At 46.2% G+C, this 16,339-nt stretch overlaps 2 protein-coding genes and 1 long non-coding RNA gene across 7 annotated transcripts; 2 read left to right on the top strand and 1 right to left on the bottom strand.

Moving 5' to 3' along the window:
• The first annotated feature begins 2,293 nt into the window (after window positions 1-2,293).
• On the top strand, window positions 2,294-5,856 carry LOC120688926 (disease resistance protein RGA5-like). The gene is made up of 2 exons (XM_039971275.1): window positions 2,294-3,196; window positions 3,580-5,856. The coding sequence occupies exons 1-2, from the start codon at window positions 2,340-2,342 to the stop codon at window positions 5,591-5,593; spliced, it is 2,871 nt and encodes a 956-aa protein (XP_039827209.1). The 5' UTR covers window positions 2,294-2,339; the 3' UTR covers window positions 5,594-5,856.
• Window positions 5,688-7,289, bottom strand: LOC120688937. 3 transcript variants are annotated; one of them, XR_005681194.1, is made up of 3 exons: window positions 7,165-7,289; window positions 6,211-6,253; window positions 5,688-6,141 (listed from the first exon to the last, which is right to left on the bottom strand). It is a non-coding gene; the product is annotated as an uncharacterized LOC120688937 (long non-coding RNA). The 3 variants fall into 3 exon arrangements; XR_005681195.1 differs by having other exon boundaries at window positions 5,688-6,026; XR_005681193.1 differs by having other exon boundaries at window positions 6,211-6,305; window positions 7,165-7,284.
• Window positions 7,290-8,507: 1,218 nt separating this feature from the next.
• On the top strand, window positions 8,508-14,439 carry LOC120688910 (transmembrane protein 184C-like). Of its 3 annotated transcripts, XR_005681192.1 has the most exons (6): window positions 8,508-8,699; window positions 11,673-11,968; window positions 12,056-12,178; window positions 12,954-13,244; window positions 13,893-14,200; window positions 14,248-14,439. XR_005681192.1 is itself a non-coding variant. In XM_039971262.1 (5 exons), exons 2-5 carry the CDS (start codon window positions 11,678-11,680, stop codon window positions 14,091-14,093), a joined length of 906 nt encoding a protein of 301 aa, XP_039827196.1. In that variant the 5' UTR covers window positions 8,508-8,699; window positions 11,673-11,677; the 3' UTR covers window positions 14,094-14,439. The 3 variants fall into 3 exon arrangements, 2 of the variants coding, with proteins under 2 accessions (XP_039827196.1, XP_039827201.1); XM_039971262.1 differs by having other exon boundaries at window positions 13,893-14,439; XM_039971267.1 differs by having other exon boundaries at window positions 8,555-8,694; window positions 13,893-14,439.
• Window positions 14,440-16,339: the final 1,900 nt, after the last annotated feature.

Here is a 16,339-nt window from a genome sequence, read left to right as displayed (position 1 = left end):
TCCTATACAAACTAGTTATGACTAAGGTTTATCTTTGCTACTCTCTACTTACCCCAAAATACTTGCAACCTATAGCCAATCCTAAACAAACTAACTAGGAAAAGTAAAGGCATGCAAGATAAAGTAAATGCGGAAACGTAATATGGTAAGTAAAGAGGTAAGTGCAAGAGGAATGCAAACTCCTGAGTAGACACGGTCATGTAACGTGGTTCGGCACAAACGCCTACGTCCACGGGACAACGAGGCTCTTCCGATCACCGTCTTGCACTACGCCACCAAGGCGATGCCGGCAAGCAAAGGCAAGTGCCCACAAGACACCGAGTCTCGTGCACCGCCACCGTCTCTCTCGGTCACCCAGCCGAAATCCAATACGGAGTTTCTCCACCAAGGAGGGGGCCTCCTCTTCCCCCGCACAAAGTGTCGTTGCCACTCCACACCAAGTCGGAGGGTCACACGACGGATCACAAGTATTGCTTGCCGCAGCAAGACTTCTCTCAAGGGAGCTCTCGCAAGAACTAATCCCTATTACAAGCACTAAGCACTCTCACAAGTGTGCTTAAGTCTATATGATGTACAATGAAGCTCTATGGTGGTTGGAGGTGTTCTTCAAGTGTAGTATGCTTCCTTAGTCTCCAGCACTCTCAAATGAGCCATGGGGTGGCATATATATAGCCCACACACCCCAAACTAGCCGTTGGAAAAAGACTGACAAAAAGCGCTATCACCGGTTAAACCGATGCTCCCGTTTTTGTCATCACCGGTTTAACCGGTGAGTGCATTTTCCAACTAGCCGTTATACTTCAACGGCTACCTCAATCGACCGACGTAATTAACCGATGCAGCATCGGTTTAACCGGTGAGTGTAGTTGCTGAAAAACTAACTCTCTGGACAATTGCACCGACGTTCACCAATATCTAGCGTCGGTTCATCCGGTGTATAGATTTTGCCTTAGCTGCTGAGTTCATTGCACCGACGTATTCAACTTTCCTGGCGCCGGTTCAACCGGTGTTACCAAAACTCCCCGACGTGCTCCAAGTCAATGCACCGACGTATGTAATTTTCTTAGCGTCGGTTCAACCGGTGATACTAAAATATCTCTATCTTAATTGTTTTGACTTGGTTTCTTTACGGTCTCTTCAATCTTCGAATCCTTTGGACCGAAGAGCTTTCAGGGCGCTGCCCTAAGACTCGCGAGGGGCGGCTCCCCCTCGACCCCCGTCCGCTAATCGGTTAGCGGAACCACCGTAGGGGTGGTCCTTCGGGCCTTGCTATGCCTATCTTCCCTTTGTCATCACTTGAACCTAAAAGCCTGAGAATGATCATCTTAATAATCATATTAGTCCAAGTATTGTGTTGTCTATATCAATCACCAAAACATTATATTGAAATATGGCATGAGAGGCCATTTTCGCTACACGCGTGCATCTCCGCCGCCGCCGATGTCATCCCCACCGCGTCCCACTAGTCATCCGCGGTGACCAGGGCCGAGGTCCTTGGCACCCGAGCCCAACGCTCGAGGCCGCAACCGGGCAGACCTCCCTGCACGGTGGCCCTGCAGCAGGACAAATCTCCCCGCAGGGGGCCTAGCAGCCGCGCGACCTTGGTGGCCCTGACGGGCGGCGGCAGCTTGGTGGCCCGAGTGGGCGGCGTCACGGCGGCGGGCGACGCCCCAGGGAGCGTGGAGCCTGGCTTTGGGCGGGGCGGGCGGGGAGGGGGGGGGGGTCTGGAGAACGATCCCCCTATGGGGAGAGATACATGATAGGATTCTCCTAGTAATTGCAAGTGCAAAGGTCAAAATGGTCTTTTTCACAGCCCGGTCCCACCTGTCAATGGTCTTAAACTGTTAAATCCTAACAGAAGGTGGATGGAGTGGTCTTGAGGACAAAGAAAGTTCCTATACAAGTGCGAACCAACTTTTTAGTGTACAACGGTAAGCACCAACTTTTTTAATGGTATGTGTTTAGATGTTTAGGGGTAAAATTTTTGAAAGAGAATCTTGTTATTTCGGAGTACTAAATGAAGTTTATTTAGGATTAATTATGTTCATTAGATTCATCTAGCGATTTACAACCTATTTATACAAAAAGTTTTGTAAATATATTTCATTTAGTATTTTATGCATGTGTCCAAATATTTGATGTGATGCTTTTTTCTTAAAAAAAATTTAGGATCTAAACAGGGCCGACTCCCAATCTACCTCGCAAATGGGGACGACTCCCGAGTTCAAACACAGCGAAAGTCTAACCAATAAAGAAAGAGAAGAAAAGACAGCAGATAGCTGCCTGTGGGAAATCCAGGGCCAATCATCAGACAAGAAAGGGGACAGGGTTGCCTTTAGATGCAGAAATGTGCTGCTTTCCCAACTTTCAGAAACCCACTTCACAAGAGGACCTCCCCAATTTGCATCACAGAAGCTGAGTGTATTGGAGGATCAGTGATGGACTCCGTTCTTGCAAAGCTGGCGGAACTTACGGGGGCCAAGGGCAGCAATCTGATGGACTTACTGAGCGACATCGCCTTTCTCAGAGATGAGCTTTGTGCCGTGAACGCTCTTCTCAAGAAGCTTGAGGACGGCGATGAGCTTGACCCGCAGGTCAAGGATTGGAGCAACCAAGTCAGGGAGTTGGGCTATGACATCGAGGCTTGCATAGATGAGTTCGTGCACCGTGTTGGCCGCGCGGATGCCAGAGCCGGGTTTGTCGGGAGGATTTCTCACTTCATCAGCACTTTGAGAGCCCATCTTGAGGCTGCAAGGCAGATCAAGGAGCTCAAGACTCGCCTGCAGGAGATAAGCGAGCGCCGCAAGAGGTACAAGCTTGAACACCACATCCCTGGTTCTAGCTTCACAGCCTCTGACCCTCGATTGCCGGCGCTCTACAAGGAAACAGACAATCTTGTGGGTCTCGATGGCCCAAGGGATGAACTTCTCAAATGGGTATTGGATGAAAAGAAACAACTGAAAGGGTTGAGTATAGTTGGATTTGGAGGCATAGGGAAGACAACGCTTGCTAATGAGGTTTATCGAGGGGTTAAGGGACAATTTGACTGTCATGCGTTTGTCTCAGTTTCCCAAAGACCTGATATAACAAGGCTTCTCAACAGTATAAGATCAAAACTTGGTCACCAAGAGTCTTCTTACCCTTGCGACGTGAAAGACCTCATCGACGATATTAGAGAATATCTACAACACAAGAGGTACTTATTATGTCTTTAACATCATGGATGAATCTTATACGAACATTTAATGGAAGACAATTCTTCCCATAATAATGACGGGGATAATGGAAGTAATTCATCTTAAACTCCTCAAAAACGCATGAGAAAGATATACTTATTGTCTATCTCGACAAGTATACGAATTTTGTTATTCTTCCTACCGATTGTCCCTTAAGAAGATACAACCATTTCTTTCATGGAGTGGTCCTAGTCATAGTCCTACTATTCATGAATTTGGTTCAAATTGAATTGTCTTTCCTTAAATATTTATATTCTGAATCTATTGAAGAATTGAGTGTGCTTTCATCTATATAATTGCAACTATCTAATCAATGCATGATCTGTTCAAAATAATTTCACAGGTACTTGATAGTAGTTGATGATTTGTGGGATACAATATCATGGGATACTATCAAATGCGCTTTACCAGAAACTAATCTCGGAAGCAGATTTATTGTAACCACACGGATTGATAGTGTTGCTAGGGCCTGCTGTACTCATCAGGAATCCTTGTACAGATTGAAACCCCTCAATGACCAGGACTCAAGAAGATTAATGTTTAGCAGAACATTCGGTCCCAATCGTGATTATCCTTCACAAATCAAGGAGGTTTCAGCTGAAATCTTGAAGAAATGTAGTGGTCTGCCTCTTGCAATAATTACTGTTGCAAGCCTACTAGCCAGTCGGCCAACAAGTAAAAAGGAGGATTGGGAGAAGATACGAAATTCATTAGGCTCCGTGTTTGGTACACACCCCACGCTGGCAGGGATGAGACAAATTTTAAGGCTCAGTTACAGGAATCTTCCTCATCACCTCAGGACATGTTTCCTGTATCTAGGTATATATCCAGAGGATCACATAATTCAAAGGGTCGATTTGGTTCGACAATGGATCGCAGGTGGTCTTGTCACCAATTCTGGAAGGCAAGATGCACATGATTTGGCGAAGAGCTACTTTAACGAGCTTGTAAACAGAAGCGTGATTCAACCTGAAGAGACTGACTATAATGGAGAGGCATTGTCTTGTCGGGTGCATGATATGATGCTCGATTTGATCCTTAGCAAGTGCGCAGAAGACAATTTTATCACTGTGGTGTACAATTCTCTGGGCATGAGAGAACTACATAACAGCAAGGTTCGTCGACTCTCGATCAACCTGAATGGCGCTGAAGGTTTCACAATTTCAGCTGTACAGCCCATTGGCAGACAATCACAAATTCGATCCCTTGCCTTGTTTGGTGACCCAACTTGTATGCCAGCCTGTGCGCATCTTTTGCCAGAGTCGAAATTTCTCCAAGTTCTTGTCCTTGATCTTCGGGAATTTGATGCCAAGACTGGGCATGACAAGGAAGGCATCAACCTGACAGGCATAAGTCAGCTGGTTCTATTGAGATATTTGAAGGTAGAGGCCAGGACTAGATGTGTGAAGCTGCCGAGAGAGATCCGAGGGCTGCGCCACCTACAGACACTGGAAATGCATTGTGGAATTTTTGGTGGTTTGCCATCAGATACTTTTCACCTACCAGGCTTGCTGCATCTCATTGTAACATCAGCCAATAGGTTTCCTGACGGGATTGATATCGCGAAATCCCTGTGCACTCTGGAATACTTTGGCTTGCTGGAGAACTCGTTGGAGAACATTCATGGCCTGGGTGAACTCACCAACCTGAAGGATTTGAAAATACGTTGTTTTCCAGAATCCCAGCCGGACATGATTAGTATGAGGTCATTGATGGATGCATTGTGCTCGTCACTTGGTAAGCTTGGTAGCAAGAACCTGAGATGTCTCTCTGTGACGAGATATCCTGAAATCTGTGCTGACACACTGCACTCACTGTTCCCTCCTCCCTGCCATCTGGAGACACTGGATCTGTTAGCGTGGTCATTTTCCAGTGTTCCTAGGTGGCTTGCTGAGCTCCATGACCTCCGCTCCTTGGATCTCTGTCTTAAGGAGGTAATGGCGAAAGATATTGGTATTCTTGGGGGGTTGCCCTCACTCATGCACCTCCATTTTCAGATCCAACAAATCCCAAAAGAAAAGATCATCATACATGGTGGCGCTGGCGCAAGATTTTTGTTCCCATCCCTTGTTAATTTTCAGTTCAAGTGTGAACGGAAAATGTCCCTGCAGCTCCTGATGTTTGAGGCAGGAGCCATGCCCAATCTGCAACGCCTTGAGTTAGAAACCAGCGTGGCATTGCTTAAAAAATGGGATGGTTGCACATCTGCCAGAATGGAGCACCTTTTAAGCCTCAAAGAGATATGTGTAACCATGTGGCACGGCCAATGCACAGAATCTGAAATAATAGCTGCAGAGTGTGCACTCAGAAACTTCGCTCAAGTACACCCAAGCCGTCCTTCCATCACAATAATCTAAAGAATGGCGACTGCACACCCATTATGGCATATCCTTAAATGGCAATGGTATTGCGATAAGAGACAGATGGAATGATGGATCTTAACAGTCAGTGTAGCAATGAAAAACCCGCCATATGTTATACTTGGTATCATCGTTGCTCTTTGCTGAGCCCCTGTAATTTAGTTTGAAATATATAAGTCTTCAGAGACTGTTAGCATGAGCAAATATTTGGGACACCATTTGCATAGCATGAGCAAATATTTGGGACACCATTTGCACCATGAATTATGGCTGTTCCCAGATGCCTTCTTATTACTTGTAGCACACTGATGTCTATCATGCAATGGTACTCTAATAATCCCTTCCAATTCTTTTATCTGAATCATCCTTCTCCCTCCTAGTATCTGAACAAAAATTACTCGTGTCCATCTCCTCAAATTAAAGGTCTCTCCTGATAGTGTAAAAATGGGTTGAGGAGAAGTTAACTGACATTGTTGGTTTGTATGTGCTCATCCTAAAAACCGTTAGGCTGAACCCTTATGAGCTTGTCATAGTGATCAACACAACTGAAATTTACCAGTGACGAAATAAATAGGAGTAACGCACTTCAAAATAACCTTGAAGTTAGAACTTACATCTCAGTTGTGAAGCACGTGATATCAGTGTCTGAACTTGAACCTGCACTTCAAGAAAGAAGTTGAGCACAGGAAGCAGATGATACATGTTGATACTGCAAAAATATTAAAATTGATAATCTAGTACTGAATACCAATCAAGTATATAAAGCTTCAACCCCAGAAGCCTGCTGAATGGTACAATACAATATGTTGTTTTTAAATTGGCCAGGATTTTATGACTGAATGAATACATTGAATATTGCTGAAAGATTGGTGTAACCGCTTTGTCATGATCTAGTTTCACACACACTGATTGGCAGGTTCAAAACAGGCAAGAGAGAGATAAAGAGAGAAGGTTCAAATGGCAATAAGTGTTGCCTGTAATTGCATGCCATGACAATCTAAATTCTGCTTACTCCTAAATCTTGCATGAGGAAGTCAAAATGCAACGTTGATGTGAAAATGGTATCTGCTTGCGTATTTGTTGTATTATAGAGTGCTGGAGTGCCACCCTTTTCACGTTCCTGAGGTAAATTCATTCGTTTGACCCTACCACACTCCTGGCCACTGCTCCATGGACTTGTGTAGGGGTGATAAAGGGCCCAAAATTTTAAACTAGAAAATCTAAAAGCCGGGCTCTAATCTTATATAATTTTGAACTAAACAATTTATGGGCTTTGTTGGGCTGTGAAGAAGCCACCAGGGCCATGGCCCATTACCACCTCTAGACCTGTGAGGGGTGTGAACAATAATTGAGCATTTGAGATGTTGGTTCCAGTTAGAGAAATCAAGATGCTTGTTCTGTATCGCGGCAGCCACCCCGCATATAACCAAGAAGGAACACGTTTGGTGGGTAGGACATAACACAAACACTTGGGGTGCGCATCTCTCGATGTATAAATTTTAGCGGCAGGCAGTTGCGGCACCATGGCGGACAATAGATCAGGCTAGCTGGGAGAGAAGATGGCTTACTGGCTTACTGCTACGAGATGCATGCAACCAACTCGACGGCGCCGACCGATACTTCTCCGGCGGTCGAGACGTGCCGCCGCCCTGCAGGGCCAAGCGCAAATGTGGAATCAAACGGGCAGCGAGTTCGGCGGCTAGGATGTAGAGCGTCACGCTTAATGGGCTCATCACTTTTTCAAAAAAAAAAACTAATGGGCTGCAATCACACACCGCCTTGTTCGTCGTCAGAAACAAAACACAGGCCCACACACAGCCCACTGGAGACGAAAGAGGCAGGCTGCTGCGTGTGGTCCGGCCCGCCATGTACTCGTGGTCCCGTCCGGCCTGATCCCATCCCATCATCCGCCGTGGACATCCGCCAATCGCTCCCCTCCCCGCCGCCGCCGTAGGCGGAGGAGATCCTTCGGACGGCGCAGCGCAACCGAGCGAGAACCCCAACCCAGATCTGCCGGAGTAGCTTTTCAAAAAAAAAAAAAATCTGCCGGAGCCAGACGCAAACCATTAGTACGCGTGAGACGAGGAAGAAGAAGAAAACCGTCCCGTTTCTAGAACATGACCATTGACCAGGCCAGGCAGGCATTTTTCTTTTCTTCCTCAGCCGTCGGTCGTTTTCTCGTGGGCGGTTCGTCGGACCCGCGAGCCTGCCCACCTTGTCTCGCTGCTTGCGACCGGCGTCGGCGGCGAGGGTGGAGCCGCGGATGCTAACAGAAAACAGAAAGGCGAAATAGACAAAATCGTCTCTCAATTATCGCTCATGGCTTAGTTTCATCTCTAGACTTTGAAAACATCCATTTTAGTCCCTGAACTATGTTAAACGGATCAATTTCGTCCTCCTCACGACGTGGCGTGCCATCGTGGACCGTCAAGTCAGCGCCCAGTCATCATATAATGGAATTTAATCACAAAATTGGATCTGTATGGTGGAATTAACATGGGAGATGACGAGGTATTGATTGTTAGATTTCATTTCAACGGAGAATTTGTTCTTGATGGGTCACAGATGCAGTATTGCAATGGGGATTTCCGAGTCTGAGGCTGTGAACGAATCTGAGTTTAACTGGCTTGAGGGTAGAAACGGTATTTCCCATCAGATGATGATTGTGCGCTGACTTGGCGGTCCACGATGGCACGCCACGTCGTCAGAAAGACGAAATTGACATGTTTAACATAGTTTAGGGACTAAAGTGGATGTTTTTAAAGTCCAAGGACGAAATTGAGTCTTGAGCGATAGTTGAGGGACGATTTTAACTATTTCGGCTAACAGAAACCCGGATCGCGCGCCTCTCGCTGTCACAGGGCCCACCTGCAGCCACATCAGTACTATAATTAATGTAGCAGAGGAAAGGAAACCTCCCTCTGCTGACTTGCCAGGTCGCCACGTGAGAATCACACAGCCGTGAGCCCGACTCGTCCCTCGTCTTTATACCGGCGCGGGCGGAAGGAACACGAGTGGCCCCGGCGTCGCGAGGCGAGCTCATCCGACGGCGGCAGCGGCGACTCCAACGACCCCCGCGCGGAGGCTGCGCTGCTCCAGCCAGGTGAGAGCTCCCTCGCTTCTCTCCTGCCACGGGCGAGCGCGCGTCTTCCCCCGTGCCGGTGGACTCCTTGTTCCGTATGGCTGCGCGCTCTGGGTCCGGGGTTTCTCGCGGGGGTTTTGATCCGGCCCTGCGGGGGACCCCCACCGCCGCCGTGCTCTGATGCGGTTGGTCGGCGCAGGGCGGTGAGCCGTCCTGGCCGTGCGGAGATTTGGGGAGAGAGGGAACTACGAAAGGGAAGTGTGGTAGACTAGAGGCAGAGACGAGGAATCGTGAGCTTCGAGTAGCCAATTGACATCCTACCTGTCGCTATCGGTTTTCTGATTTGCTTGCGCTGCAGAGCTGATGCATTTGACAAAGTAGTTCGGGGAATCGCGGTGGCGACATGGCTGACCGCAGTAGTAAGCTATAGAGTTATGCAAACCACGAATGTGCCCCCTTTGGATCTTCATTGTTGTTTTGTCAACCAATCCTCCTACTACGTTCGGCAACTGAATGGGAAACGGCATGGGAATTAGCGGTGGGAGTTGATGGAGGGAATTCAGAGTTTGATTTTTAGTCACCGTCCCTTGGTTCGTGAAGGGAATTAAGAGAGGGAGTTGGAGAGGGAATTCATATCCTTTGTTTGGTTCGTGGGTTTTGACATGGGAAATCATGTCATAATTCATGATGAATGGTTAAGATCATTCGTTTTCATCGTAAAGCACAATTCTCTCCCCATTACCACCCCTCCCCATGGAAGAGATTGGCGGGAATTGGACCTCTAAACTCCCTTTCCCCATACAACGTGAACTCCCCCTTCCACGACACAAACAAGGGAATTTTAGTCTCATATCTCTGAACTCCCATTCCCTTGCACCAATTACCCCCAACCAAACGAGCCTAGCCTGATGTAGAATTCCAGCTAGGATTCGTGTGTCATGTGGCCGCGGGCGGCTGGGTCTCAATTTTTTGGAATTGTTACAAGATTCTGTTTTATGAACATAGGCTCCAATTACTGTGTTGTAAAAGCTCACTCTACTTGTTGAGAAGTCCAAGGTAGAAATACTTGATGAACTCTTTTTAGAAAGAAAAAAAGAAACTCAGGCTTGTGAAATCCCTTTAGTAATTTCATCTGTGTTTAGTGCTCATGCCACTGTATCAATGCAGAAATCTTACTTCTTGAATACCTTCCCATCCGTGACCTTTATGTCTTACTTACTTGAGTGACTTTGGAAAATTATTTTTTGTGAAATTGCTGCACAAGTTATAGGTGTTTAAGCACACAGTCTGTTTTGTTTTATATCCTTAGACATCCACAAGGGGGAAGTACCTCGTCCCATATTCCATAAACAGAAGCTGAGGTTTGGGTCAGTCCAGTATTGTCTTTGGGTGTCTCCTGTCTTGTGCATATATGAAAGGCTTATGCTGATAGTGTGATAAGGTGTTCGTAATAGCTGTTCAGAAAATGTCATTATAGTACTTCTCCTTATGTTCTGGAAGTCATCTCTGATCAATGCAATCCTTGTTATAAACAGTACTTTCTAAGTTATAGCACTCTGCATGTAATTGGTGGCTTCCTTATTTTCGTCTAATGAAATGGATGCCTTAATTACCCCCATTTTTCTTAAGCAGATAGTGTGAAGTCATTAGTTGGTGATGGACAGAGGCATATTGCGTTTTGTTTCTGTAAAAAATGAATTAACTTACTTTACCTGAACATGTTCCCTAAGATATGTATGATAAGTAGTTCTTGATTGTTTAGTTTTCTTTACCAAACCTCCATTCAACTGTTTAGGAAATAGTCTTCTTACTGCACTCCAGAGTTAAGTAAACAAACTAGTCGGCAGTAACTAAATTGAGATCAATACCACTGAATTATTTGAAATCTATGCAAAACACAACCACGGATATCCTATGACACTGCCTTTTATTCACAACCATGCCTGACATGCAGTGCTTCTTTCCAACAGTTGCCTCTTTCTCTTGCCTCACTTGTACAGTTGTACCCTACCATCAGTTCCTCCTCGCTCCCTCTTGCCCTGCAGCAGCTTTAGGTGCCTGAATTCGACGCCACCTCCTCCCTTTGCTAGATCTATCCTGACTTCCTGAGGGGAGTGGCTGAGTGCTTGAGGCCCCAACTAATTGTGAATTTGCCTGTATGATGTTTCTCCCAACACTGAATCTGATTTTATTTTATTTTTGATCTGGGATGTGATTTTAGTTTTAGCATTTAGGTTCAGGGTATGGTTAGTAGGAGTTTTCAATATCAGGTTAGCGCTAATTTCTCTACTGCTCCTTCTCCTGCTGGTACTAGTGGTCAAACTGAAGAGAGTTCAGGCTCCAGATTTCCTCTAAGAACTGCTATTCTTTGAGAAGATTAGGTATCCAATGGAGGAAACTTAAGATCAGGACTTAACTATTATAGCCAGACAATACCCTGTACCTATTCTAAAGTGATGCTCTGGTTTTTCTTTATTTTATAAATATTTCTAGTTTTGTACATTGGCCATATGTATTTGTATCCTTTTTTAGCTGCCATTTGAGGAAATTCTTTTTCTATGAGTAAAATTTTCTACAGGCTTTTAGTTATATGTTTGGCCTTCACTAGGCAAATATAGTTATAGAAAGGATGGTAACTGGATTAATTTAAATTTTGAAGTAAAACCCAGCTCTAATTAAATTCAAATTGTGCCTGCAAAACATGTGATTGAGCACTTGTTCAGTAGAATGCAGACAGGCTGAGCTCAAGGCCACCTATACCCTCTTAAAAAGGTGCACTTCCGACATCTGTGGCAGTACTTTTTTAAAAAAAAAAATTTCTAAGTGCACAAAGTGCATTTCAAATGGGGTTTACTACACCTTGGCTCAATCAATTATTTGTGCAGTATCATATCATATTAGTGTCATTGGTTCCCCTGTTACAAAGGGCTATATTTGACTTGCGATTGTGATTGCCCTTTGATGAAGAACCTAAATCTCTACATATCGTTTCAGGCACCATGTCACTCATGTCTCCATTCCCGGGGATGGATCTAAGTAAAATGGATGCCCCAACTCTTACCCTCCTTGGGGCAGCTGGTTGTGTAATGCTGACTATGCATTTCACTGTGCAATTGGTGTCACAACATCTTTTCTATTGGAAAAACCCTAAGGAGCAGAAAGCTATACTTATTATCGTGCTAATGGCCCCATTATATGCTATCTCTTCCTTTGTGGGTCTTCTTGATATCCAGGGAAGCAAGACATTTTTCACATTCTTGGATGCTGTTAAAGAATGCTACGAGGCACTGGTGAGTATTCTTTGGGCCTATGTCATTCTTATATAGGTGTAAATGATGCTTGACATTTCTTATTATTTTTTCCTTTCAACTATGCAGGTCATTGCTAAGTTTATGGCATTGATGTACAGCTACTTGAATATATCCATCAGCAAAAACATAGTTCCTGATGAAATCAAAGGGAGAGTTCTTCATCATTCCTTCCCTGTTTCTCTTTTCCTGGTACCTGTCTTATACTTTGGTACAGAACACTTTTTTTTTATTACTGAACTTTTATAATATGTGCTCAAATTTTTGCAATGCATACCGAGTTATGGTGACTTAAGTTAGGTCCATTAGTCCATACTCCATACCTGGGCATATCTATAACAAGCCTAATGTATGTATTTGATTGAAGGATGTGGCATTTTTTCAGTGGATCTATAATTATTTCCAGTCTTTATTAAGAACATTTACACTTCTCCATTAGCAAAGTTGTTCCTGTAACTTTTGGTAGGATGCTTGAACTATATACTTAATGATGAGTATTGTTACCAGTTTTATCTTCTACTCCCTCTGATCCAAATTTTAGGTTGTTTTGGCTTTTCTAGCTACATAGTTTCACTACGTATTTGTACATAATGTAGATATAGGGGTGTAGCAAAAGCTATGTGCGGAGCGAAATCTATGAACCTAAAAGAGCCAAAACGACCTATAATTTGGAATGGAGTATCTGAAAGAAAGTTTCATCCATAGTAGCTTTCTAATTTTCTGGTGTACTTAAATGGTTTTTTTTGTGTGTGTTTGAATTCCAGTATCTTTGATTATAGCTTTCCACATATAATTAAATAATGCTGTCTCTAGAACCTTGCTTTGCATCATCCTTAAACAGTTACTTCTTGCATCTATAATCAATAACTGTTGGCAGCTCAGTTTGTACTTGAGTTTTCATGTTTCTTTGGTTTTGGTAGATTAAATTTCTATCTTTGCTGGAAGGAACTAATATCTACAATGACAGCCCCACACTGTCCGATTGGAGCACAAGACACTGAAGCTTCTGAAGTACTGGACCTGGCAATTTGTTGTTATTAGGCCAGTATGCTCCATTCTGATTATTGCCCTCCAGCTTCTTGGGATGTACCCAAGTTGGGTCAGCTGGACGTTTACAATTATACTGAACATTTCAGTCTCCATGGCATTATATGCCCTGGTTCTTTTCTACCACTTGTTTGCTAAAGAGCTAGCACCTCACAAGCCTCTTGCAAAGTTCTTGTGCATCAAAGGGATTGTCTTCTTCTCTTTCTGGCAGGTAAATCATTTTGACCTGAATGGCATGTTGTTTAGAATAATCGTTCATGGTTTCTGAATTCTCATTTATAAATATGTGTGGTGATTCTCTTGATGATTGCATCTAGACAACTCACCAGTTGATTTTTTTTCTGAAAGCTAAAGCTCATATCAATTAGTGTGATGCTGATAGTTTTGGATGGTTTTTTTTGTTGCTTTGAGCGATTTGGCAGGCCTTCACCAGAAGCTTATAACCATGTTGTCGACCTCTGTTCCATAATTGCCAATTTAGGAGCTCCATTTGCAGTTTAAGTTTCCATGCAATCGCATTTAAATATTCAGACTCAATAATTTCTCTTATAAAACAGTGTCACAAATACATGTTACTTTGTGACAAGAAACCAAGAGCTAAAGCAAGAGCTCTAGAAAAGGTGTACCTGAAAAGAAAGCTAAAGTTAAAAAACTTTTTGAAACAAACCAGTTGATATTAGGTGCTTCATTCATTCTATTTTATCCTGCTGGAGGACACATTCCCCGCTCACCTTCCTTATTAGTCAGCCAGTGCACTCCCCCTCTTGTGGGTACATCAGGCAACATTCGAATTTGGAGGGAACCTGGTTACAGTACTGTTTTGCTCCCCAGTGACCACCATTGCCTATTTTCATTGCAGGGTTTTGCGCTCGATGTTTTGACCGAAGTAGGCGTGATCCAATCCCACCATTTCTGGCTGGACGTGGAGCACATCCAGGAGGCTATCCAGAACGTCCTGGTGATCCTCGAGATGGTCGTGTTCTCCGTCATCCAGCAATACGCGTACCACGTCGCCCCTTACAGCGGCGCCGATAGGGCGAAGTTTGAGAAGAACGAATGAGCCAAAGGTCCCAAGAGAGTAAAAATACTGCGCCGCTCTGTTTTCTAGTATTCTGTTGGGCCGGAGTAGTAGTATTTCCTTGCGGACAGACGGGCAGACGATCTGATGAGCATATTTGATACGTAGCTAGTAGAAGTCAGGATCATCAGGCACAGACACGAACGTGACCACTGCTGTAAAATTGCACTACGCTTGTACGGCTTGTACCGAATAATTGCTGGTTCTATCTCGTTGAACGCTGCCTCTGAGGCCATGTAGCAAGGACTGCTCATCTTTTGTACGTACGCTCTGTTATTGGTGAATCCTTTATCAATAAAAAGCTACAGTCCCACAGAGGCACCCTGAACTCCGTTGCCTACAACTGTTGGCAGCGACTTCGCATTCTCCCCAATTATTGGAATGGTTTGAGGAAACTTTTTGGTGTGTGCAGTAGTTCTGAGGTCTGTGACTAAACATTTTGTGCATGAACATGGAGATCTAGTATACCTGAAGAACCTGATGAGATCTGATTGCACATTGTGTTTTTTTTTTCTTCTGTGAAATTTTTGTATGGTTCATGGTCACCGTATTTGCTGCTGTTGGTGGTGCTGCACCCCGTCGTATCAGGCTGTCAGCGACGCAGGACTGCAGCCTGCAGTGCAGGGACGCGGGAGCTACAGCCATAGGCAAGCCCGGCCCAGCGTCCTGCCGGGGGTGGTAGGCCGTGGACCGCCAACAGTGCCAAGGTGGGCACGAACCACTCAGCAGCCAGCAGCCCAGCAGTTCGCGCTGACTGCACTGCACTGCTGCTGCTGGTGGTGTGTACGTGGGCCCATGCAACTCCTGTAGATACCTAGTACGGCACGCACCGACCTCACTTCTCGTGACTTTAGCGACTTAGCGAGGGGCAGAACCGTCTTCTCGTGACTTTCTCCTGCACACCCCCAGGCCCCAGCTCGTGCTGTAGTACTTGGTTTGGGCGATTATTGTTGTTGCGAACTTGCAATGTTGCTGCTACCGCTGTCAGTCATGGCGCTGCTTACAGCAGAGTAAAAACCAGAGAGAGAGAGAGAGAGAGAGAGAGAGAGAGAGAGATTTGGTGCTCGCTGCTGGGTGGTAGTGGTAGAGCCAGAAAAGGGAGCGGCGTATCATATCGTGTGTTTATTCGGCTCCGTGAGAGAAAAGAAAAGGAGCAAAGCAACATCGGATCGTAAGGGAACATGTCGACGAGATATGGCAGCAAAAAGCTACTGTTCCTTTGGTGGAGGTCCGCATCCCTGAGGCGCCGGCGAGGCGGCAGGTCGTACGACGGGGCATCGGCCCGATGAGGACGATGGCAGCTGACTCGAAGCCTTGTCTTCACGCGCCACGCCCACGCTAGCCTGCGACCGACACCGATCGAGCAGCGCGGTCGCCGGCTGGCCGCTGCTAGCTAGGCGAGGCCGTCGTCGTCCTCGCCCTCCCTCCCTCCCTCTCCCCGAGTGACGATCACCTATCAGAGATTCCGTAGCGTTCCCGCTGGGGTGAGTATGTGAAGGAGAGAGACGAGGGGAGGGGCAGATTTTTCTCTTGGCATCAGCTTTTTCCTGGCGCCGTCGTCCGTCCTCGCCGGCCAGTAGTCGCCAGTGGCCGGGTAGGGTAAAGCCGCGTCGGATCACGTGCACCTAGGGGTGGTAATGGGCCATGGCCCTAATGGCTTCTTCACAGCCCAATAAAGCCCTTAAAATTTTTAGTTCAAAAATACATATGTTTAGAGCCCGGCCCTTTTAGGGCCCGATCCTTAGATTTTCTAGTTCAAAATGTTAGACCCTTTACCACCCCTAGGTGCACGCGCCAGCGCCAGTCAGCTGCTGGTCCGTCCCCGTCCCCTCCCCCGCGGCTCCGCGCTCGGGTCCATCCCCGTCCCCACGCCGTACGAGGGCGCACGCGGGGCGAGAGCGATCGAGACCCCGGACTCCGGAGGCCGCCGGAGCCGGCCGATCGACCGCCCAAACCGCTGGATCCGAAGAGCACCCATGGGCCATGGCCCATGGGTGCCTCCTCGGCTCGACTGGCCGGCCGCTTTTGCGGCGCGGCTGCTGTGCTACGTAGCTTTGCTTCGCCGCGCGAGCTTTGGAATTGGAAGCAGTAGTACACTAGTACTGTGATTGATCTACTAGCCCTCCGCGTAGAGCTAGCTGCGCCGGCCAAAGTCGTGATCGATCCGGTCCGCTGCTGTTGCTGTCCGCACGTCGATCATCAACCCAGCTACCTACCTAGCTAGCCCC

The sequence above is a fragment of the Panicum virgatum genome, chromosome 2K (genome assembly GCF_016808335.1).
Source record: "Panicum virgatum strain AP13 chromosome 2K, P.virgatum_v5, whole genome shotgun sequence".
Classification (NCBI taxonomy): domain Eukaryota; kingdom Viridiplantae; phylum Streptophyta; class Magnoliopsida; order Poales; family Poaceae; genus Panicum; species Panicum virgatum.
This window is presented reverse-complemented; position numbering and strand designations above follow the sequence as displayed.

Bases quoted from the DNA above. Each gene is read 5' to 3' on its own strand.
- LOC120688926 (XM_039971275.1), top strand. From the start codon at position 2,340: ATGCAGAAATGTGCTGCTTTCCCAACTTTCAGAAACCCACTTCACAAG. The intron at 3,197-3,579 runs GTACTTATTATG...ATAATTTCACAG, and splicing joins GAATATCTACAACACAAGAG to GTACTTGATAGTAGTTGATG.
- LOC120688910 (XM_039971262.1), top strand. From the start codon at position 11,678: ATGTCACTCATGTCTCCATTCCCGGGGATGGATCTAAGTAAAATGGAT. The intron at 11,969-12,055 runs GTGAGTATTCTT...TCAACTATGCAG, and splicing joins AAGAATGCTACGAGGCACTG to GTCATTGCTAAGTTTATGGC. The intron at 13,245-13,892 runs GTAAATCATTTT...TTTTCATTGCAG, and splicing joins TCTTCTTCTCTTTCTGGCAG to GGTTTTGCGCTCGATGTTTT.